Raw genomic sequence first — 22,833 nt, forward strand, 5'->3', positions numbered from 1 at the left:
ACGCCGCTTTTAACACTTTTCCAGCTATATCGCGGCGTGTCAGCTTAATGTGGGAGGAAAGCCAGAAGTGATGCAGGTCTCAGGCGTTTACCACTTCGATGAAACCCACGAGCACGGGTATTGTGCTGACCAACCTAGAAACATAATCGGGGCGAACCAGGATTCGAACCCACAATCATTGGTTTCTTGCGTGCCCAAGGGACGCAACTCTACACAGCGAATCGCGGCGTCTTAGGCGACTGGGCCACCCGTGCCCCCTTTTAATGAAATCCCCCGTCCGTACCTTTTCCTACAGAGGTTAGTGATTTTGGTGTAGATGTAACGCCGTTTTGAGCAGTGTTTCAATTCTATCACGGCTTTTTGACGGCGAACCTGCATTCAAAGCCACGATAACAGGTTTCTAACACTCCAAAGGGTCGGATATCTGCACAACAAATTGCGTCGCCTTAGACAAGACCACACGTGCACCCTCGTATTTTTTAACTTCTGCTTAAGTAATTTGATACGCACATCAAATAAGTTGAATGTGAAAAATTATGTATGACAATGTTGTCAATATTTCATTTGCAGAAAGATTCGCCTGCATAATGGCCAACTTCAAACTGAAAAGAGACATGGGGTATTTCATCCTTCAAGTGTATGTGCCTAGTGTTCTAATAGTAATTCTGTCGTGGATATCTTTCTGGATAGACATTGGAGCTGTCCCTGCTCGAATTTCATTGGGTGTTCTCACAGTCCTCACCATGACGACCCAGAGTTCCGGTGCGCAGTCGTCACTTCCGCGTGTATCGTATGTCAAGGCTATCGATGTCTGGATGTCGATATGTTTGTTCTTCGTCTTCACGGCTCTATTGGAGTATGCTTATGTTAATGTGCAATCAAGACGGGCTCAAAACCACCCTGAAAGATTTACAAACAAGAAGCCTGATATGAGCAAATTACCGCCATCAGTGAGTATAGGCACTTGACCAGACATATACACTAACGTGGAAACTATTTACGTATCGTAATCTGACAAATAAAACATTTATAACGAGTTTTTTTACTAACGATCTAATTCAAATAGCTCTATCAGTTGATTGATTTCTATATTTGGAGCCGATGCTTGTAATGATGACATTGAATGTATGGAACAAAATATGTATGGACTTTGAGCGTGAATTTTGGATATAATTCTCATTTCGAAACAACGTCATATGCGTATTTATTATAAGGATAAGTTTTGTTTCGTATTTATTGTCTCCATATACACACATACGTTCTGTGGACGAACCATAACTTACATGTATACTGTCAATACTGTAGATCAGTTATATATACACACATACGTTGTGTGGACCAACCGTAACTTACATGTATACTGTCAATACTGTAGATCAGTTATATATACACACATACGTTCTGTGGACCAACCATAACTTACATGTATACTGTCAATACTGTAGATCAGTTATATATATACATACATACGTTCTGTGGACCAACCGTAACTTACATGTATACTGTCAATACTGTAGATCAGCTATATATACACACATACGTTCTGTGGACCAACCATAACTTACATGTATACTGTCAATACTGTAGATCAGCTATATATACACACATACGTTCTGTGGACGAACCATAACTTACATGTATACTGTCAATACTGTAGATCAGTTATATATACACACATACGTTCTGTGGACCAACCATAACTTACATGTATACTGTCAATACTGTAGATCAGCTATATATACACACATACGTTCTGTGGACGAACCATAACTTACATGTATACTGTCAATACTGTAGATCAGTTATATAAACACACATACGTTCTGTGGACGAACCATAACTTACATGTATACTGTCAATACTGTAGATCAGCTATATATACACACATACGTTGTGTGGACCAACCATATCATACTTGTATACTGTACTATACGAGTACATGTAGTTACTTGCTATGAACCTGTTTACCCTCTCTTTTTCATGCATTATGTTCACTAATCTGGTTTATTTCTGTTCCCAGGAAAGTGACAACGAAATAACCACCAAGGTTCGGAAGTCATTTTTAGCAGCTCGTCAGTTGGACAAATATTCACGATGGATCTTCCCTGTGGCGTTCATAGTTTTTAATATAATTTATTGGTGTATATATCTACACGTTGAATGAAAAAGGCCCTATCTGTTCTCTTGAGTGTAAAGTGGGTTGTTTTCACGTTTGATTGTACAATGTATGCACAGCAGTGTAGGTACCATGTTAACGTCATCTCGTGACACATTTTATTTAAACTTTACACATTTTTAATATAAATATTTTTTTACAAATCTCTACATTGAGTGTTGTGAAGGTTATGGATACACATATGCTGTGTATATAGTATTGATACTATAAATATCGATTATCGTCGCAATATTAATGTACGTAATATATTGATTAGTATTGCCTTTCATACAATGCATATATAATACATTACATGAGACAATAGTATTATACGTACTTGTAATTAATTTAGGAATCGAAATTAAGGTTTTAGAAGTCACACATCCTCATGACTTGATTTCTTAAACATGTTTATTATGTGCGGCATTTTAAAATGTAATGGCTGTACATTATTTGTACATGATACTGTCCCATTTCCGTCACGCTGAAAGCGACCAGGTTGATAGAATTCAGCGACAACAGTCGGAGCACATATTTCTTAAAGTATCTCTCGTTCTTGCTTCAACAAGCTTATGCTTTTTTTTTAAACAGACAAACTTTATCTATTATATGTTGTTATTTTCTGTTTGTTACATGAATAATGATATCAAATTCGTCTGTTAAAGGCGGCAAAGATAATTTGGTATGTTGTGAATTTTTAAACCAATTTTTTCGAAGGCAATTTTCATTTGTTTATACAATTACAAGTGCCTGTGGCCTTTAATCGGTACACTTGCTATTTCTCTGGAGAGAAGTTGTGTATGTTCCGCTGATCATACGATCTGTTGATATTGATGCTTATCACTAGCTACAAAGTCAGCTATTGACCCCCTTATGTGAAGTCATGACACTATAGATTTCAGTATTAATCGTGCTGGAGATAGATTTCGACATTAACTCTGGTTCATGAGTGATGCAAAGTTTGAAACAATATATGTGAGTAATGGTGGTTACCCCTTGTAATAAGTCAAATATGTATTCATGCATTCCAGTAAAGACCACCCTCTGTTTGTACCGATCGTATATTTAAACTTGTGCATTTTAGGATACATGTATTGAAAAATAATGAAACTATTGGTGAATATGACACTGATCTGAGACGCAAGTTAAACCCAATGATCAATAACGTTCATGCTAAGCACCCTCCATGTACATTGCACCCATTCCATCACAAGTATGTTCAAACACTACTAATGTTAGTAATATATGAACGACCCGTGACATTTGTTTTTATCATTTCCATTGTGGGTATGGTTATATTTGAGACAACCTGGGGGCGGTCGGGTAGCCTAGTGAGTGGTTAAAGCTTTCGCTCGTCACGGCGAAAACCCGGGTTCGATTCCCGACATGGGTACAATGTGTGAAGCCCATTTCTGGTGTCCCCCGCCGTGATATTACTGGAATATTGCTAAAAGCGGCGTAAAACCATACTCACTCACTCAGTGAGACAACCAATGTTTTTTTAGAGAATCGTACTGTATTTATCGTCAATAAGACAGACATTTTCTTGTATGTACTTTCAAACATGGAGATTTTTTTGTGGATGTCTCTACAGAAATTATAGATTTTTGAAAATGCAAACATGCGCAGAAAAATTATTTAACTGATGTGAATATCTTTAGCACAATTTAGATGCAGCTCACGCAGGTGAATGGTTGAAGTTGGATGGCACAAAAAGTACCAAACGTTATGGATTAAATATACAATGTTCCTTAAATGTCATGGAAGATGAACTTCAATTTTTGCTTATATGCTATAAATATAATAATTTAGGGAACAAAAATATTGAACAAAAGTACTGAGGATATCCAAAAAATACAAATATATCTCTGTAATGTCACATGAGTCACCTGTGTCACTATACGAAATATATCTCTATTTATATATCATGCCATGTTGTTAAGAAATGAATTTTTGTAAAATGTAAATCGCTTCCACACTGCCATGTATTCTGTTCTATGTGCCCATGGCCTTACAGTTAAATATGAATATACTTAATTGTATTATTTGCATTCTTTCCGAAATAAAATCTCTTGAATACGAATTATGTGTCTTTAGCTTACCAATATGTCAGCGGTGTAGTATCAACGGCTAGTGGTACACGGATTAGCATTCATGCATGTTGTGTCGCGAGTGAATGTAATCTGCCGACGTTTGCTCTGTGGAGCTTTTTGTATTTCGCCACACACATGTCGGTACAAAACAGATAACTGAAATAATAGATATACAAACACAATAACATACGCAAACACGGTAAAGTTTAATCCATAATCTGATCATGACTGCTTTATTTGTAAGAATATTATTATGTTGATTGCAGGCCCCTTCCATATGTGACGATTGATGATCGGTTGTGAAAACAAATGGGGCTTATTGGTTAACGATCACAAGGGTTCGTCCGATGGTAGGTGACAAGTATTATCCAAACGCAAGGGCGCTAGGCTGGTATTATGGAGTTACATTTTGGCTGGACCAACGAGTCTATGCATAGTCCAATCACAATCGAGCAACGAAATCGAAATCTGGTTTGAAAACTGTCATGCAGATTTCGGTCAATTGCAGGAATTTCAAAGAAAGTGCAACCGCCATGTTTTTATTCCAGGTTCTCACGTGACTTGGTGCACTTGGCGATGTAAGACCCGTTTTATCACAATATAGATCTTGATTATCGATCGGATCGTCTTGACCTGGCGCCGCCATTTTTTTTGAAGTAAATGCAAGTGATACGAGAGGTGGAATCTGACGGGTACATAGGAGAGGCATAGAAGGGACATAACTCGTTATAGCCACTGGTGGCGCTACGATCGAGCACAGGAATTCAGGCCTAGTTCGTCAAGGGTGGAAACTGGACTTTTAAAGACAGTTAACTCTCTTGCCTCGGGAAGATGTGGGGTTCTTGACTTGTAGCAATATAGTGGGATGACAGAATTGATAAATCACGTTCCTCGTTATGAACCAAACAAGGTATGAATATCAACATCCGACATACATCCAACTAAAAGATGAAGTTATATGCATATATACATTCCTACCATACTTGTGTACGATGGTTGTATTGCAACTGTTCCAATGACACGATGGCGGGAGTAATACACATCACATGTTGGAAATCGAACCCGCCTAAGAAGAGCAATACGTTATGAGTACGTTCACAAATATAAGGATCTGGTCAGTGAACAGTGAATCCATGTATATTTGTTTAAAGCACATGAAGCATTCATATAAAGCATGTTTATGAATATAGAACTGTTGGGGAACGGTGGTGTGTAACAGAACTTCTGCTATATGGCATGTGTGTGTGTGGCTGTTGTGGAAGGAATGTCTGAAGTAAGAGCGAACTGAGACGCGATACACAGGAGCACTGTCTTCATGCTGTTAGACAGGGAATAATACATACACGCAATGAATACACGGCGTCAAGCAGTGTTGTGTACAAACACGGCCAAATGCATGCATTTGTGACACAAACACACTGCTGTAGAATGTGTTGTCCTTGGACATGACCCATATACACATACCTTCACTGATTTATGCCAAGCAAGAAACCATTTCTGTGTGTGGCGAACTCGTGCATTTTACACGCTGTACACATAAATACATACTCTCAGGAAACAGTAGAGGATATTCGGAAATAACAGATGATTACAGAAATGTAAATAGGAATGCGGTTATTGTAATGGATTGATTAGAATAAGTAAGGACTGGCTAACGTCTACGTCGGCGTAAACCTGTCCCGATCGTGTGTCAGACGTGATTTATGGGGGAAAGGCCAGGGCCCCTGGGTGGCCATGGCATTCTGGTGATGTGTCAGACGTGATCTATGGGGGAAAGGTCAGGGCCCCTGGCTGGCCATGGCATTCTGGTGATGTGTCAGACGTGATCTATGGGGGAACGGCTAGGACCCCTGGCTGGCCATGGCATTCTGGTGATGTGTCAGACGTGATCTATGGCGGAAAGGCTAGGATCCCTGGCTGGCCATGACATTCTGGTGATGTGTCAGACGTGATCTATGGGGGAAAGGTCAGGGCCCCTGGTTGGCCATGGCATTCTGGTGATGTGTCAGACGTGATCTATGGGGGAAAGGTCAGGGCCCCTGGCTGGCCATGGCATTCTGGTGATGTGTCAGACGTGATCTATGGGGGAAAGGTCAGGGCCCCTGGCTGGCCATGGCATTCTGGTGATGTGTCAGACGTGATCTATGGGGGAAAGGTCAGGGCCCCTGGCTGGCCATGGCATTCTGGTGATGTGTCAGACGTGATCTATGGGGGAAAGGTCAGGGCCCCTGGCTGGCCATGGCATTCTGGTGATGTGTCAGACGTGATCTATGGGGGAAAGGTCAGGGCCCCTGGTTGGCCATGGCATTCTGGTGATGTGTCAGACGTGATCTATGGGGGAAAGGTCAGGGCCCCTGGCTGGCCATGGCATTCTGGTGATGTGTCAGACGTGATCTATGGGGGAAAGGTCAGGGCTCCTGGCTGGCCATGGCATTCTGGTGACGTTTTGCTGCTGAATGTAATCTGCTGAAGCTAATCGATACGTGCACAGTTAGCACGAGCTTTAGCGCCTTGAAAGACAAAACGTGAACCAGCAATGCGCGCAAACGGCAACTATTGGCGCCAGTATGTTGTCTTGGTAGTACTGTCCAGTGATCAGTACGCAGTGGTGTTCTGGCAGTTATAGTCATCACGTCCAATGTCATTATAGACCCACCCCCAAATATGTCATGGTGCCTTACGTTGGCTTTCGCATGCCGTTCGTTAGAAAGCCTCCACACGTCCCCGCCTATCCTGAAAGTCCTGAGTTACACTGGATTCATGTGAAAACTTTACGCGAGACAGTGGGCGATCTATTCCAGTTTCTACGCTCAAAACGCCATTGGCGTATGCCTCGAATGTTTCGCTTTGTTAATGGTAGTAAAACACGTAGTCCCCGAGTATGTAGATTAGATTACTTATTGTGTGGTCGGTAACAGTAATTCCGATGGCCTTGTCCAACAGCTGTTTAGGCTCGATTTCTTAAAGTCTGTTCCAAAGTCTGCAAATCAAAGACTGAGATACAATGAACACCTACTGAACCACAAAGGAAACTTCACTTCATTAGTGAGTGAGTGAGTTTGGTTTTACGCCGCTTTTAGCAATGTTCCAGTAATATCACGGCGGGGGACACCAGAAATTGGCTTCACACATTGTACCCATATCGGAAATCGAACCCGGGTCTCGGCGTGACGAGCTTACGCTTTAACCACTAGGATACACGACCGCCCCGTCACTTCATGAAAATTTCCCATTGAAATATCAATGCTGCCTGTTGGAGGTATCTCCTTTTTGACATTGGTCACGTGTATTGTTAACGGCCAAAACGTGACACAAATAATGATATAATGGGTCGTCGAAAAGCAGCTTAACAACAAACATAGTATAACGTCTCGAATGCTTTCCATGAAATCTATAAATTCGTTTTCGTTTCCTTGTGCCTTTTCTGAAAAACGACACGCCAATACGTGGATCCAACATTCTTGTATCGATAATAGCGCCATGCCGAGACTTAAGAAGAATCAAAGAAACCAGGCTTCAGGACGACTACTTTATAATTAGCTACCTGCTGCTGAATTCTACCAGTTTGACGCATGCCATACGCCCTAAGGCGTCAGTCACTTAGTAGACGACCGATTTCCCGATATGAACACAAATACTGCATTCAAGCAAGAGTAGAGAGCCTACATGTTACTGTGGATAATGAAAATCAACAACACCAATGACTCCTTTCACTGAAGTGTCAGAATCATAAATGACCACGTGCACGGTGGAGCTGCATGGTTCACGTGCAATGTTTCGGGGGTGTTTGGGGAGTTAGGTTTTGGTCCCTAAACCGTTCTAACTCAGCTAGTTTTCAAAGCTTTCTCCTGTTCATCATAGTAATATATAATTTCATGAATCCCCTAAACTATTGACATAATTATCTTCCGTATCTGCTGCTCACCGTTCATGAATAATCTGATCTCGATTAAAGCAACTTAGGATCATTGTCTGATACGTGTATGTTCTTTTATTAGGAGACCTTTGGATGTATTTACACACTGGGAATTCACAGCTGTTTATAGCACCACGTCACAGGTCGAGTTGGAAATGCTATATATTTCCCAGGTACACGTAATGAATGGAGGTGGAATGGAATGTTGGGAAGGAGACATTGATTGTGAATACGCCCACCATAATGTCAACCATAGTCTGCGTCACCATGGTGTATATAACACATGATGGTGATGTACATCAGAGAATAACTGGAAGTAAATCGTCCTTAAAGCTTGTGAAATGTTTTAGAGGTCACTGCGTTGTTATTCCACCCAAGTGTGAAACAGGTCTAGTAGTGACGTTGTTCTGTTCATGGGCATTTACATTCACTTAAGAATGATTTAGGTGGATCCAAGGGGTAGGTAAACTATATCTGCATCACAAGAGTTGTGTAATAAATGGACAATAAAGAAACGTCGATGGTAATATGTCGCACCATTTCATGGAATAAATGCACACAATTGGCACAAAACAATCGTATCAAATTCAGACAGACACTTGATACACTTCACATCCTGAATCTCGCATTTATCACCTTCCGTATTCATGCAAATCTAAATGCAGACGTTGATTTGTTCATTAATGATGGGGGCGTTTATGTACCTTCATTCTACTGAGTCCATCTGGTAGCCAAGAGCACCCAACAACCCTCCATTCTATGGTGGGCACATATCGACACTTACGTGTCTTCTGTCTTGGGTTGGTAATTCTCAGAGCAACAACTGGTTCACTCACATCCACACACGTCCCGGCACTTCCCAACCTGGTTTTACGACACTGAACAAAGTCTCGTGTTCCTGGAAATCTCAAATTGTCAACGTCCATCATAATGGATGTAGTGCACAGGTATCTCTCGTCTTTCAGGATCTTGTTTTTTCTGGTCCCAAGTAAGTTATCAATCCAGGGATTTGTCGTAGGTACATTCTTCAATGCCTCCTTCCAAAATGGTTCGAACCGTTTCTTCACTTTAGGTATTGTGAAAACAAGAATTGATGGTTGTTTCTTCTTATAGTTTGCAATTAGTTTGTACAGGTATATGTCTCTGCGCGGGATGCACAGACACTCATTCTTCAGCATGCGTCTTCCTGTGGGGGCACACAACGTGACCACCATTCCGACCAGGATTTCAGAAACAAGGGTCATCTGAAAACATATATAAAGATGATTAACTAGGTCACTTGCATTGTTGATCTTAATGTGATTAATGATATAGCGTGCCCTCTTCACAGACAATCACATATGTTGACACACACTGGAAAGGCATTGCGCCCAATAACCACTAGAATCAAAGAACATGTTGCTTTATCGGACATGATTACAACACCCCCGACCCAAATATCTACTTTCAACAAACGCGTATATCATCACCCACACCATCACACACATCAGCCACAACATCACACACATCATTCACAACATCACACACTTCAACCACAACATCACACACATCAGTCACAACGTCACACACATCAGCCACAATATCACACACATCACACACATCAGACACAACATCACACACTCCAGTCACAACATCACACACATCATTCACAACATCACACACATCAACCACATCACACACATCAGCCACAACATCACACACTTCAGCCACAACATCACACACATCAACCACAACATCTCACACATCAGACACATCAGACACAACATCACACATCACACACATCAGACACAACATCACACACATCAGCCACAACATCTCACACATCAGCCACAACATCTCACACATCTGCCACAACATCACACACATCAGCCACAACATCACACACATCAACCACAACATCTCACACATCAGCCACAACATCACACACATCAGCCACAACTTCACACACTTCAGCCACAACATCACACACTTCAGTCACATCACACACATCAGCCACAACAGCACATACATCAGCCACAACATCACACACATCAACCACAACATCTCACACATCAGCCACAACATCACACACATCAGCCACAACATCACACACATCAACCATAACATCACACACATCAGCCACAACATCACACACATCAACCACAACACACATCAGCCACAACATCACAGACATCAATCACAACATCACACACATCAGTCACAACATCACACACATCATTCACAACATCTCACAAATCAGCCACAACATCATACACATCAGCCACAACATCACACACTTCAGTCACAACATCATACACATCAACCACAACATCACACACATCAGCCACAACGTCACATACATCAGCCACATCACACACTTCAATCACAACATCACACACATCATTCACAACATCGCACACATCAGCCACATCACACACATCAGCCACAACATCAACCACAACATCACACACATCAGCCACAACATCACACACATCAGCCACAACATCACACACATCAGACACAACATCACACACATCAGCCACAACATCACACACATCAGACACATCAGACACAACATCACACACATCACACACATCAGCCACAACATCACACACATCACACGTCCACACATCACACACATCAGACACAACATCACACACATCAACCACAACATCTCACACATCAGCCAAAACATCACACACATCAGCCACAACATCACACACTTCAGCCACAACATCACACACTTCAGTCACATCACACACATCAGCCACAACAGCACATACATCAGACACACCATCACACACATCAACCACAACATCTCACACATCAGCCACAACATCACACACATCAGCCACAACATCTCACACATCAGCCACAACATCACATACATCAGCCACAACATCACACACATCACACACATCAGACACAACATCACACACATCAACCACAACATCACATACATCAGCCACAACATCACACACATCAACCACAACACACATCAGCCACAACATCACACACATCAATCACAACATCACACATATCAGTCACAACATCACACAAATCATTCACAACATCATACACATCAACCACAACATCACACACATCAGCCACAACGTCACATACATCAGCCACATCACACACATCAATCACAACATCACACACATCATTCACAACATCACACACATCAGCCACATCACACACATCAGCCACAACATCACATACATCACACACATCAGCCACAACATCACACACATCAGCCACAACATCACACACATCAGACACAACATCACACACATCAGCCACAACATCACACACATCAGACACATCAGCCACAACATCACACACATCACACACATCAGCCACAACATCACACACATCACACGTCCACACATCACACACATCAGACACAACATCACACACATCAGACACAACATCATACCCATCCGGAAAGGAAACTCCAATAAACCAAAGAGATACAAAGAAACAAGTTATCCGTTACCAAAGACCCAGGCCTCGGCCTACAAAGCCTATCCTCAACTGTACTGTGGCCCGGTGGACCACGCTGTGGTGTTGTCCCCATGCTGTTATTGCCACCAACTTAATCACTCTGTTGTCACCAGCCTCCCACCTCGTTTATCCTACTGATATTACCAAACATGTATCCTGTGTTTGTTGTTTAACGCCGCACTCAGCAATATTCTATCTATATCACGGCAGTCTGTAAACAATAGAGTCGGGCCAGAGAATCCAGTGATTGACATCATGATCATGAGCATCGATCCACGCAGTTTGGATACGGTGAAATGCATCTACAAAGTCAGCGAGCTTAACCACCCGATATCGTTAGTCGCTTCTCGCTGAAGACCCATTCTAACCCAAATTTGCACGGGCCTGTGTATACATAACGTGATTGAAAATATTACTACACGTATCCGTTCATTCGGTCACCAGCAAGAAGTGTTTCCCGACAAACGATAATGAGTCCATAATACAACAAATACACGGGAACGCACACACGACACTAAACTTCACTTATAGAGTTATTCGCAATGACATTTTAAACAAAATTAATGTATACCTACATGTTTAAAGGTGTTCATTCAGACAAATGAGCTTCTTATCCTGTAACGTGAAGGCACGGTGACTGTTCTATGTCGCGATATACAAGTACTGCATCCGCGCAAGTCTTTTGATGCAGGATTATAAAAATACACCCACGTGTTAATGGAAATAAAGGGACTGGGAAAACCCGGCTATTATTCGTTGTTCATATGTGCATTTCATTAGTGTGGAAGGTCCTTGCATTGTGAATATTGATACATGACAGCCATGTGATAGCAAAGGTTCTTAGCAGTGAATTTATAAACGATCAGAAATAACGTCGCAGTAAAACCAAGAGAGCGAATTCCAAGTGGTATGGTTTGTTACGTTCTAACGAGTAATCACGACGATCCGAACTACCGTGAGGGGTGTTCTTGTACTTCGGGAGTATAGATATACAGAGTATAGTTTAGAATGATCATAACCTAACTACGCGTGTGTACATTCCACAGCCGGGGCAACCATTCACACATGCTCTATGTTACACGTCCATGAACACAAGTTGCAACACGCAGAGTTTTCTCTTCTTGGGATCTGTTTCATAGCTATTTATTCCATAATAGAAATACGCGACAAACACTTACAGTCAAGAGGATCTAAATAGACAAGAAATAGATAAATATTATTATGTTTAACGCGAGTGTTTCTTTCGATGCCTTATGTGTAAAAAAGTATTGTTCTACATATATTTGTTTTTGTTAACGCCGCACTGGGAACTTCTTCCAGGTATATATTGGCGGCCTATAAATAATTGAGTCTGGACCCGACAACCCAGTGATAGATATTAATTGCAGCCATCTACGTCGTATCACACAATCACCAGAACGCCCGAATCATTGCGACCAGCGGGATTCCGCAGAGGACGGGGGCGGCACAGTTACGAGTAAGTAAGTGAGTTGGGTTTATCGCCGCTTTTTACAGTAGTCCAGTTATATCGTGGCGTGTCAACTTAATGTGGGAGGAAAGCCAGAAGTGATGCAGGTCTCAGACGTCTACCACTTCGGTGAAACCCACGAGAACGGGTGTGGTGCTGACAAACCTAGAAACATAATCGGGGCGAACCGGGATTCGAACCCACAATCATTGGTTTCTGGCGTGCCCAAGGGACGCAACTCTGCACAGCAAATCGCGGCACCCAAGACGACTCGGCCGCCTGTGCCCCCCGCACAGTTACGAAAGGACATCACGATAAACGCCTGAACAGAAAGAACACAAACGAACAATAAATATCCTCCGTGATATATAATATCTTAATTCATGCCATATTAATGAAATTGTTTTTAAAGCAAATCTGAACTTTGGTGAGAAAACAATATGTGAAATGCAGGATTTCCCCATAGATAACACGTCATGTCAAATGTGTGAAGAGGACATTTAGACATAAAGTTGAGGCACCAACTACCCCCTACTCACTAGTTTAAGCAGATATATCTATGATTATGGAAATGGTTCTGTCTCTGTTATTGTTAATTGTTTCTGTTTAAGTCAAGTATTTGATGTATGTATATTTGACTGTTTTCATATTCAGATGTACACTTCAGCCTGATGATAAAGAAGTATAACACGATAGACTGCATACATGACTACAGGGAAGTCAGTAGGGCCTCTGCTCTGTCTATTATGGAGTATTATACGGTCAGCGATTGCGTGTATGTACTTGAACTTGTACGTGCGTACATCTACACAAGACCCAATTCCTACCTATCCCTTAAATCCACGAAACTACCCAGGAGCAGACAGAATGTCAGGCCTGAGATGGCGGGAATATTGCTAATGGTGGCCACTTAGCTTGGCCCTGTAGCCAAGTAATGACCATGGTTAAAGCTTTTACTGTACCAAATGTCATGCTTTTTCACTCAAAGTGCACAATTCGGCCCTATCTTATAGACTTAGCCGCTCCTCGACTAATATCGAGGTGTTAATAAAGCTACGAAAAATAAGACACATGTCACCGTACATGCCGTTACATTTATAAGACACACAAGACATATTATTGTTCTGTATTGTTTCATTCTATTAAATTCTTGGATGTTTTGAAATGGTCTGGTTTGCGTAAAAGAACAAACTGTAAAAAAATTCTGTCTCTAAGAAAACTAAATAACCATGGAGAGATAGTTTTGAGTTGTCTCATGAGGTGTAAAGGTGAGTTAATTATTTCTAATATATGTGTGCGTTCACAATATTCCTCCACTCACTGTTAGACAGCTACAGACATAAAGCAAAGGTTAATGGCGACCAACTTTAACCTGGAACCTCCAATTGCAAGGACATATGCATTTGTGAACTTATGTAACAACACACACACACACACACACACACACACACACACACACACACACACACACACACACACACACACACACACACACACACAACACACACACACACACACACAACACACACACACACACACACACACACACACACACACACACACACACACACACACACACACATGATGTTAGTTTGGGTGCCTTACATCATTACCTTCACGTTAAAGCATCATTGCTCATCGTTTATCAGACTTTGGGCACAGGCGCAAGTCAAGTATCAAGTTGTCAGACTCTTGTCTCATAATTGTGAATGTGATTTCTGGATGTTCCAAGTGTTTCACGTACCTGTTCAACTTTGTGAACGCTTCATTTTAAAAGTAGAATGCTTTAATCCCTTTTTAGTGTTAAGTTGCTCTCGTACCTATTGTCCGTTTTGAAGTTATAGTTTTAGTCCTTGCTGCATGTCCTAACGAAACGAAAGTGTAAAGCAACAAATCTCAAGGCAACGCTTTCAATATAAAATCTGGAAGAATCACTGAATATAAACCTCACATTTCGTGACGCAAATGATGGCGTCATCTTATCGCCGTGTAGGTGTAATGATTCACAGGCACAGCATCAGGTGGTTGCCACGAACAGCCGACTGTCCTCATCTCAATATACGGAACATAGAAACATTTTTCACCGACATCCCAGGGGTTCATAATCCTCAGAACAGGAACAGGTATTTTAACGGGTTTACATGAACCCATAAGGTCTTTTGTGCGTTTACGGCACTGAATAAAAGTTTGCTTTGAGGGATATCGGAGATGATTAACTTCCAGCAGAATGGATCTATCACAAGGCTCTGTGTCTTTGCCGAAGTTCTGTGTCAAAGCAGACTTAAACGGAATCGTTTCAGGAAAACGATCTTTCTGTTTATACCACTTTGATCTTGTCCTCACCTCGGGTATCACATATTGAAGTAGATACGGTAAACGTTTCGTAAAGTTATACAGTGTTTTATGCAAATGTCTTTTATTTGGCCTCTTGCACTGGCGTTTATTAACGACGTAGCTCCTTCCATCTGTGAAACTGTTAAGCCAAACCAAACTGACAAACAGGGTGACCAGCATTCGCATCTGAAACATGAAACATGAGTGAGTGATCATAAGCGAGACTGATAATGTGAATTTCACTCTTTGGTCACTTCACTGTGAAGGGTATTCCAGTCTTACAACGTGGATAAACATTCAACATTATTACCCATATGAATTCATGATGTAAAAAAACCCACTTCATACATTTTGTTCTGAGGTACATCGCTACGAAATGATTATATGTCTTATAATAAAATATAATATAGTTTGTTACTACAACTTACTCAGCCTGGTTAATAGCATTGTTATCGTATTTTATCAAAAATAGAAGTCATTTACGGGATAGAAAAGTTTCGAATCAAGATTAGTTATTGTCAAATATGATGTCCGATGCAATTTACTATTTGATTTGAACCATTGTTGGCGTGTTTTTTTCAGGTGAACATTTGACTAGGCTGTGCATATGTTTGTGACGGGTGATACCGTTTGGGCAGGATGCGCACACGTTTTAGCGAACACCTGGTATCATCTCTATTTGACAGTGATTCATAAACACATGCTCATGATTCAGTCGTAGTGGTACACTCGACTCAGATTTTGGCAGATATTTACCATGAGTACGGAAAGGGTTTCGTCGCTTTTATTTATTTCCGTGGACTTTGATCAACTTCATTCAAGGGATTATATATACGGAGTGTGGTAAACAACATGTTCATTCAAACGCTTCTAGCTTTACGAAACTTCATACCAACAGAAATAAGAATATGTATCGTAATGCGTAGTGTGCCCTGGCATAAAGAGCAGCGGCGACAGTCTGCTATGAGTAGGGGCATTTTGGAATTGTGATAATTGTACCCGTCATCCGACACATATGTGAGACACTTATCAAAATGACTACTGGCTGTTATTGGCAGCAAACGCTTACGCCAAGTAATTAGAGGTGCATGTGTAGTTCTGCTACTCCAAACCCATCTATTAATTATTGTTTGAGGTCCAATATAAATTGTTGCATCTGGTTGGTTATATCAATGTGATTTTTTAATGTGAAGATTACACGAAATGTATTACGACGAACTGTCTTTGTGACTGACTTACCGAGGTTGTTAACAGACCTTTATCGACTAATGATGATATTTAAAAAAAATTGTTCTAACTACAAAAGGTGTTCTTGAACAGCATACATACGCTCTAATCATCTGTCAAAATGAGGAACTATTTTATTCCCCAATACAGCTGATTGTTGTTTGACTCTCGGTGTAAACATAAAGTCACGCGCACTTGATGAAATTGTGTAATCCAATCTTCGAGATATACAATAGTGACATCGACAATTATAAGAAATGACATTCACTTTGTGTGAGTTCAATGGAGTATGATTCTTCGTATACACAGTCAGGGCCAAAACATCAATGGATGTCCTCGCCAATTGAAAGTCACTTCTTAAATGTATACATAACGGGCGTTATAGCTTAAACATATTTTATTGATACAAAATGCAAGAAATGAGACAGCTATTTGGCAAATTATTTCGCCTCCTCCCTGACGTCATGCATCTGTAGGTAGGTAAGACTGAAAACATTGACCAGTAATTAGGAAACCACATCTACAATTGAAACGTCATACAATGAAATTAACGGAATGTAATCAAGCGAAATACATGTATTGTACAGTGAAAATGAAAACATGTGATATGAACTAATCCCTTACGAAAACGTAAGTTCTATTGCAACACCTGAATGTTCTATGCTTGAAAACATGAATGTATACTTTATACAGCTTTGAAGCGATGTATACAATGGGATGTCATTGAGCTATGTGTGTCTACGTACAACTTGCTGAATAGACCTTCAGGGGCAGGATGGTAGCCAGTGATTCGTCCGGCCGAATACCCGGATTCAGTTCGCAAAATACTTACTGGTGACCCTGTTTATGATATGGCTGGAATATTTGAAGAAGTAAAACCACACTCACCGACGCCTGGCATCAGGAAAGTGAATGTGTACATATTTGGTTTGGGTTTGGTGGGTAAATATTCTGATGACGTGATGCTTGAATGTACTTATGTGTTGGGCGCCACATGAGCGTGATTACCCAGGTGACAGTACACGTGAGCAGCTACACACTGATGAGAGAACCTACTGATGTAGGCGTGCATATGTAAGTAGATATAGATATATATATATATATATATATATATATAATCATATGTGTATTTATGTCTGGTTTGAATAGGCTTGGTTCATCTTTGTCTGTAGATGATCTTTGATAAATGACCACATGAATGAATCGCTTTGGATTAAAGAAACAAATACCAACTGTAGTAGCTAATTATCATAACTTATCATCATCACTATATTTCAGAAAGAGTTAGGTAACCTAGTAGAAATACAAATGCACTTGTACATCACCACTAAAGCTTTGTGGATAACTACAGATGACAACATCACGCAAACGTGAACTTAATTAAGAACGTCGTGGATAACACTCAGATGTATGCCCAGTTCAATGTCACCCATGTATGATCAAAATAAGAAATATACTTCATTTAGTAGCTGAATATTAAATTTGATTCGACAAACCCAACTCAGCATTGGTTAGAACCGTTGATTATGTTATATATACCCAGGCCATCGGACACTTTGCCAAGAGTTTAGAAAATGGCTTAAGGGTGTCATGGTAGATGTGCCCGAAGAAATGGTCAATATACATAGTTGTATAGAAGTAACACAAACGTCATGGGCCACTAATATTTGTTCAGGAAATTTGTGCGTATCGTGTGGAATTGTCTGACTCTGTTGTGGAGATGCACGCAGCTCTGTTGTATGTGGTACCTAGCCAATACATGGATGTTTATACACTGACGTTCCCGATCAGTGACACCGGTCCTTGCCTTTTTCTCTGATACGGTACATGTCATTCCAACAGTGCTATTAATCGTTTCTACCATGATCGTTTGGTCTTTACAATGCCTGTAAGAAAACACCTTACAACCTTACGCCGGTGTCTTTAGATGGCGACTTTGTTTGTATGCACGACTTATCCCGACCATTCATCGAACACGCCACGGAGTTACATTGCGAAACAATGCAAGGTTATGGTTTGGTCGGCGTATTGCCCGGACGTGAGTTCAGTCTACACTGTATTGGACGAGGCCCAAGTCAAGTCTCACAGCCTGCTGTCAGGGCCGGTCACATTGACTTTAAGACATTACACATTCGTGAGCTTTTCACGTCAAAGTCATTTTGGAGATGATTATAAGTTACACCCGACACTGAATCTTGTTTTTGAAGGATCTGGCACTTTATCAAGTGTCATCAAAGTGTCCATTCTAATAACATCAAGGTAAAATTTAAACACCTTGGTATTGAAGTTTCATCGCAAATAAACTATGTATCCACTGGTCTAAAATATATTGCCATTACAAAAGCAGCCCTATAATCATTGTTTAGTATACATCTGTTCTGACAACTATCTGTTTAAATTTGATTCCAGTCAATTTTACATTGTTCCAGATAATCAGACACATCAAGACGCAGGATATAGATGTACATTTACGTACATGCATCAGTGGAATATATAGTTGATGCACTTCTGTTTAGTTTGATTGGGAATCCTGACAACACTGACATAGAATCCATGGAAGACAGTGTGGAAGAGTTATAGTCACCGATAATATACCACTTTGTACTTTGAACAATATCGATTGTGATTGATCAATCTGAGGTTTCAGATGTGAGGCTCAGACGGTAGTTTGTGTCACTAGCGAGTGGGAGATTACCAGAGTCAGGCTCACACATATCCTGGTGAACGTCACATAGAAACAACAAGAAGCACACATTGCCAAACACGTTCTGCCCTGCTTCAACTTAGCTGGTTATGTGTTGTCTCTACAACTGCATCCACACCATAGAGGTAGCGCTACACACTAACAGCAACTTAACTAGGCTAGACGTCTCAACATCCGTTGCGAAAGATTATGTCTTATCTCGAAAACTTCTTGAATTGTCAGGTTCGTAGGAACATCCCACAGTTTTGAAATAGAAATCCCATACCACGCACCGACAATATATGTGTGCAGGGCGGACGATCTGTAGGACGTGTACAGGTATTTTCACGGGCTTGCAATGTCCTTTCAGATGTTTCGGCGGTGGACAACATCTGTATTCGTGTATACGTCGCGGATATCGCAACTTACTGTAGGTCAAAACATCCATTTTACGACATACGTCATTATAGTCATCGTGCCAATATCCCGTGCAAATGTCTTTTGGAAATATGTCTGTTGTCAAAGGTTGTGCAAATGGTTCTTTCCAAAAGTCTCTCTCCATTTCTTTTCTAAATTCATCCATTTTTTGGGGTATATTATAAATAAGTGCGTCCTTGAACCTGGCATGTTTCTTGAATCTCGACAGCTCTCTTCTTAAGTTTCTTCTCTGTGGCCTTGTGCAAGTGGTCGAGCTGTCGATGTCATTACGTCCCGCTGATGATGCACAGGTGATAGATGCGGTTTCCTCATCCAGCCTGGTGACTGTAACACATCCAAGCAGTATCAACACCTGTTAAAGACAAAACACATCAAGAAATGTTTCATAACGATACAGCTTGGCATTTGCAAGAGTTTATTAGGCGGGCAATGTGTACATATACTGTAATGCATTCTGTCGCTGAAGTCAGCAGTCCTGTACTAGACTAGAGTATAATGACATCTAATATTATGATTGAGGGAGTTTTTAATGAACGTTTAGCCACGGATCTATAATTGGGTCTGTGATTTAGCTTAGCAATTCCACAGAAATACAAGCATATCAATGGCCGGACAGAAACCTTGTCTCATGCTTATTAATACCAGAGCAATGGTTTGCTTGCGTGAACGATAATGGAAGAGCATATATTTGATCATATTTTTCTAACACTGAATTTCTAACACTGAATTTATGCATTTTAACAATACCCCTTATGAATTACCATCAGTGATCGAAATGGTAAAGATGATATACCCTTACGAAGTAATTCAAAAGTTGGGAATTGTCAGACAATATTAACGTTATGAATAGCCTCAAAGCTTCGTTATTCAGTTATGAGACAGGCGTATACGTTTATCCAATCAACGGAATCTCGCCTACTTCAGGCACATTCAAAATGATTACTGTTAAAATGCCTCTGGACTACGCGATCGCCATATCTGCATCTGCGATGCATGTATCAGTACAAATCTTTCCATCTGTACATTAAATAACCCGGGGAAAAACATGTTATTCAAAAGCAGTGACTGTATCATTGGTAAATGTATTACAGATGCAGGGTCACATTGATATACTAGCGGAAAGAAATACTGTGCACCACACAAAATCACATTAAAATATATTGCCATGGATTTATCAGAAACATGCACGTTAATGACGTGTACAGTGACGTAGTCATGATTACACGTGATGAACCTGAAATTGTTCCTGGATTACATGCATAGACTGAGATAGGAATAACATATTCGTCAGTAAACCACTGAAGTGTTTTAACTGTGAAAAACAGCTTTGCTCACGGCCAAGCCTCTTATACCACGCCTATCTAAAAATGAACGGTTGCTTGCAATTAGAATGCTTGAAACTCGAAGTGAACAAAACGTTGTTGTCAGCCGTTTGTGGGTTCGCTGTAACACCACATAGTCACTCTAGGGCCGGTATCAACAGACTGGCAAAACCAGGAACCGACCACGTTCTGGACGGCCAAGAGTAACGTCAAGTCGGCAAGATAACCATATCCGTCTTGTTCACCTGCGAAGTAGGAATCAGGCTGAAACTTCACAGCCCGCAGCATCCCCAGCTAACGTCCGATTACCACAAGGATTGTGACGAAATCGATTACCAGAGCACAACATCCGACTATGACGTCCGGTTGTACGTCCAGTATTGGTGCCACGTTATCGAACTGAACGCCTGGCAAGGTTAAGACAACATCTGAGGTTCAGATTACAGAACTGGATGTTAGTCCTCTTCACAGATATGTCCAGGTTTCATCTTGTGTTTATCGACGTCAGGAAGGACGATACGCTAACGCGTGTGTTCAACGTTCTGAATTCGGTGGAGGGAAAGTCATGGTGTGGGGAGGCATCACTGCACATCACAGAATCATCCGTGTAGTCATCGATGGTATTTTGGCAGGTGTGTGGCACCGTGACGATGTTATGCGTCCTAACGTTCCTTGAGACCCATGAACGTCACGTCACTTTAATTCAGGACAACGCACGCCCTCACATCGTACGTGTGGTCGTAGACTTTATTGGACAACAGAACATAGGTACTCCCATGGATTGCTGTTTCTACAAATCTGTCGCCAATCCAATGGGTTTAAATGAATGGGGGGAAATGGAACGTAGTTTCTGCCGACTTCCAAACCAACCGGTGACGTTGATCCAGCTGCAAAAGGCCTTGGTCCTGATGACATCCACAAGCCTTCCTCACAAATACTGTGTCGTCAATGAGGCGCTGGCAGGCTTGCGTCTCTTCTACTGGCATGGTGGTCTTACCCGATACTGACTTGTGAACTAACAATTGACATGACGTTTACAGAGGACATGTGTTGACACTGTCATGATGAATTCATGTTTAACTGACATTAGTACATTTTGTATGTTGTTCTGTTGCAAACTCATTTTTTTGGCGTTTATTTATTATTTCTTATGTAGTCAGTGATGCACTCGGATTTTTTCCCGCTAGTATATAATCTGAAGTCGAAATTGTATACTTTACGCTTGTCAATGACCACAATATGTTGATTTTGTAACTGACCATGACGTTCCAATAGGCATAGAATACCTGCCTCAGACAGGTTGTGATGATCTTGAAATACACGCTGCTTTTAAAAAAAAAAAATGATTTTGTTATTAGAGGAATAAGGTCACTTATGTTTGGTTTTGAGGAACTGTTGAAATAAGGCACTTGTTTTCGGTTTGTATATGTATCGGATGGTTTAAATTAACATAGTAATGTGAATGTTACTGTGATAATATTAGTCGAGCGTCTTCTGCACAGTAGCTAGGTACAATTGTAGGTAGGTTTACTATGTGATTGTTTTAATGTATAATGTCCAGTGCATTTCCTCTAACAAGGTGTTATGTAATTGCTATTATACGAATTATCAAATTTGTGAACACTTTACTTTAGAACTACATATATTCTAACTTACACACTAAGCATCATAACAGCATGAATCAGGAATTACAAAACAACATGACAAAGAG

General features: G+C 40.9%; 1 protein-coding gene and 2 long non-coding RNA genes across 4 annotated transcripts in view; 1 reads left to right on the forward strand and 2 right to left on the reverse strand.

The window, feature by feature from the left end:
* Nucleotides 1-4,238, forward strand: part of LOC124141840 (glycine receptor subunit alpha-2-like) — a 42,210-nt gene extending 37,972 nt beyond the window's left edge. For both annotated transcript variants that reach the window (XM_046509993.2, XM_046509992.2), the window contains exons 8-9: nt 571-950; nt 2,021-4,238. In XM_046509993.2, coding sequence (XP_046365949.1) covers nt 571-950; nt 2,021-2,164 — 524 coding nt within the window. In that variant the 3' untranslated portion in view covers nt 2,165-4,238. The remainder of the gene's footprint in view (nt 1-570; nt 951-2,020) is intronic.
* A 197-nt stretch (nt 4,239-4,435) lies between these two features.
* LOC125371657 lies at nt 4,436-13,135 on the reverse strand. The gene is made up of 2 exons (XR_007219118.1): nt 12,226-13,135; nt 4,436-9,408 (listed from the first exon to the last, which is right to left on the reverse strand). It is a non-coding gene; the product is annotated as an uncharacterized LOC125371657 (long non-coding RNA).
* A 3,923-nt stretch (nt 13,136-17,058) lies between these two features.
* LOC124141839 overlaps nt 17,059-22,833 on the reverse strand; it is a 41,474-nt gene continuing 35,699 nt past the window's right edge. Inside the window, exon 3 of the long non-coding RNA XR_007219117.1 lies at nt 17,059-20,152. This is a non-coding gene — a long non-coding RNA (uncharacterized LOC124141839). The remainder of the gene's footprint in view (nt 20,153-22,833) is intronic.

Source organism: Haliotis rufescens, unplaced genomic scaffold, assembly GCF_023055435.1.
Source record: "Haliotis rufescens isolate VD_foot unplaced genomic scaffold, xgHalRufe1.0.p SCAF_7, whole genome shotgun sequence".
In the NCBI taxonomy this organism is placed as follows: Eukaryota; Metazoa; Mollusca; class Gastropoda; order Lepetellida; family Haliotidae; genus Haliotis; species Haliotis rufescens.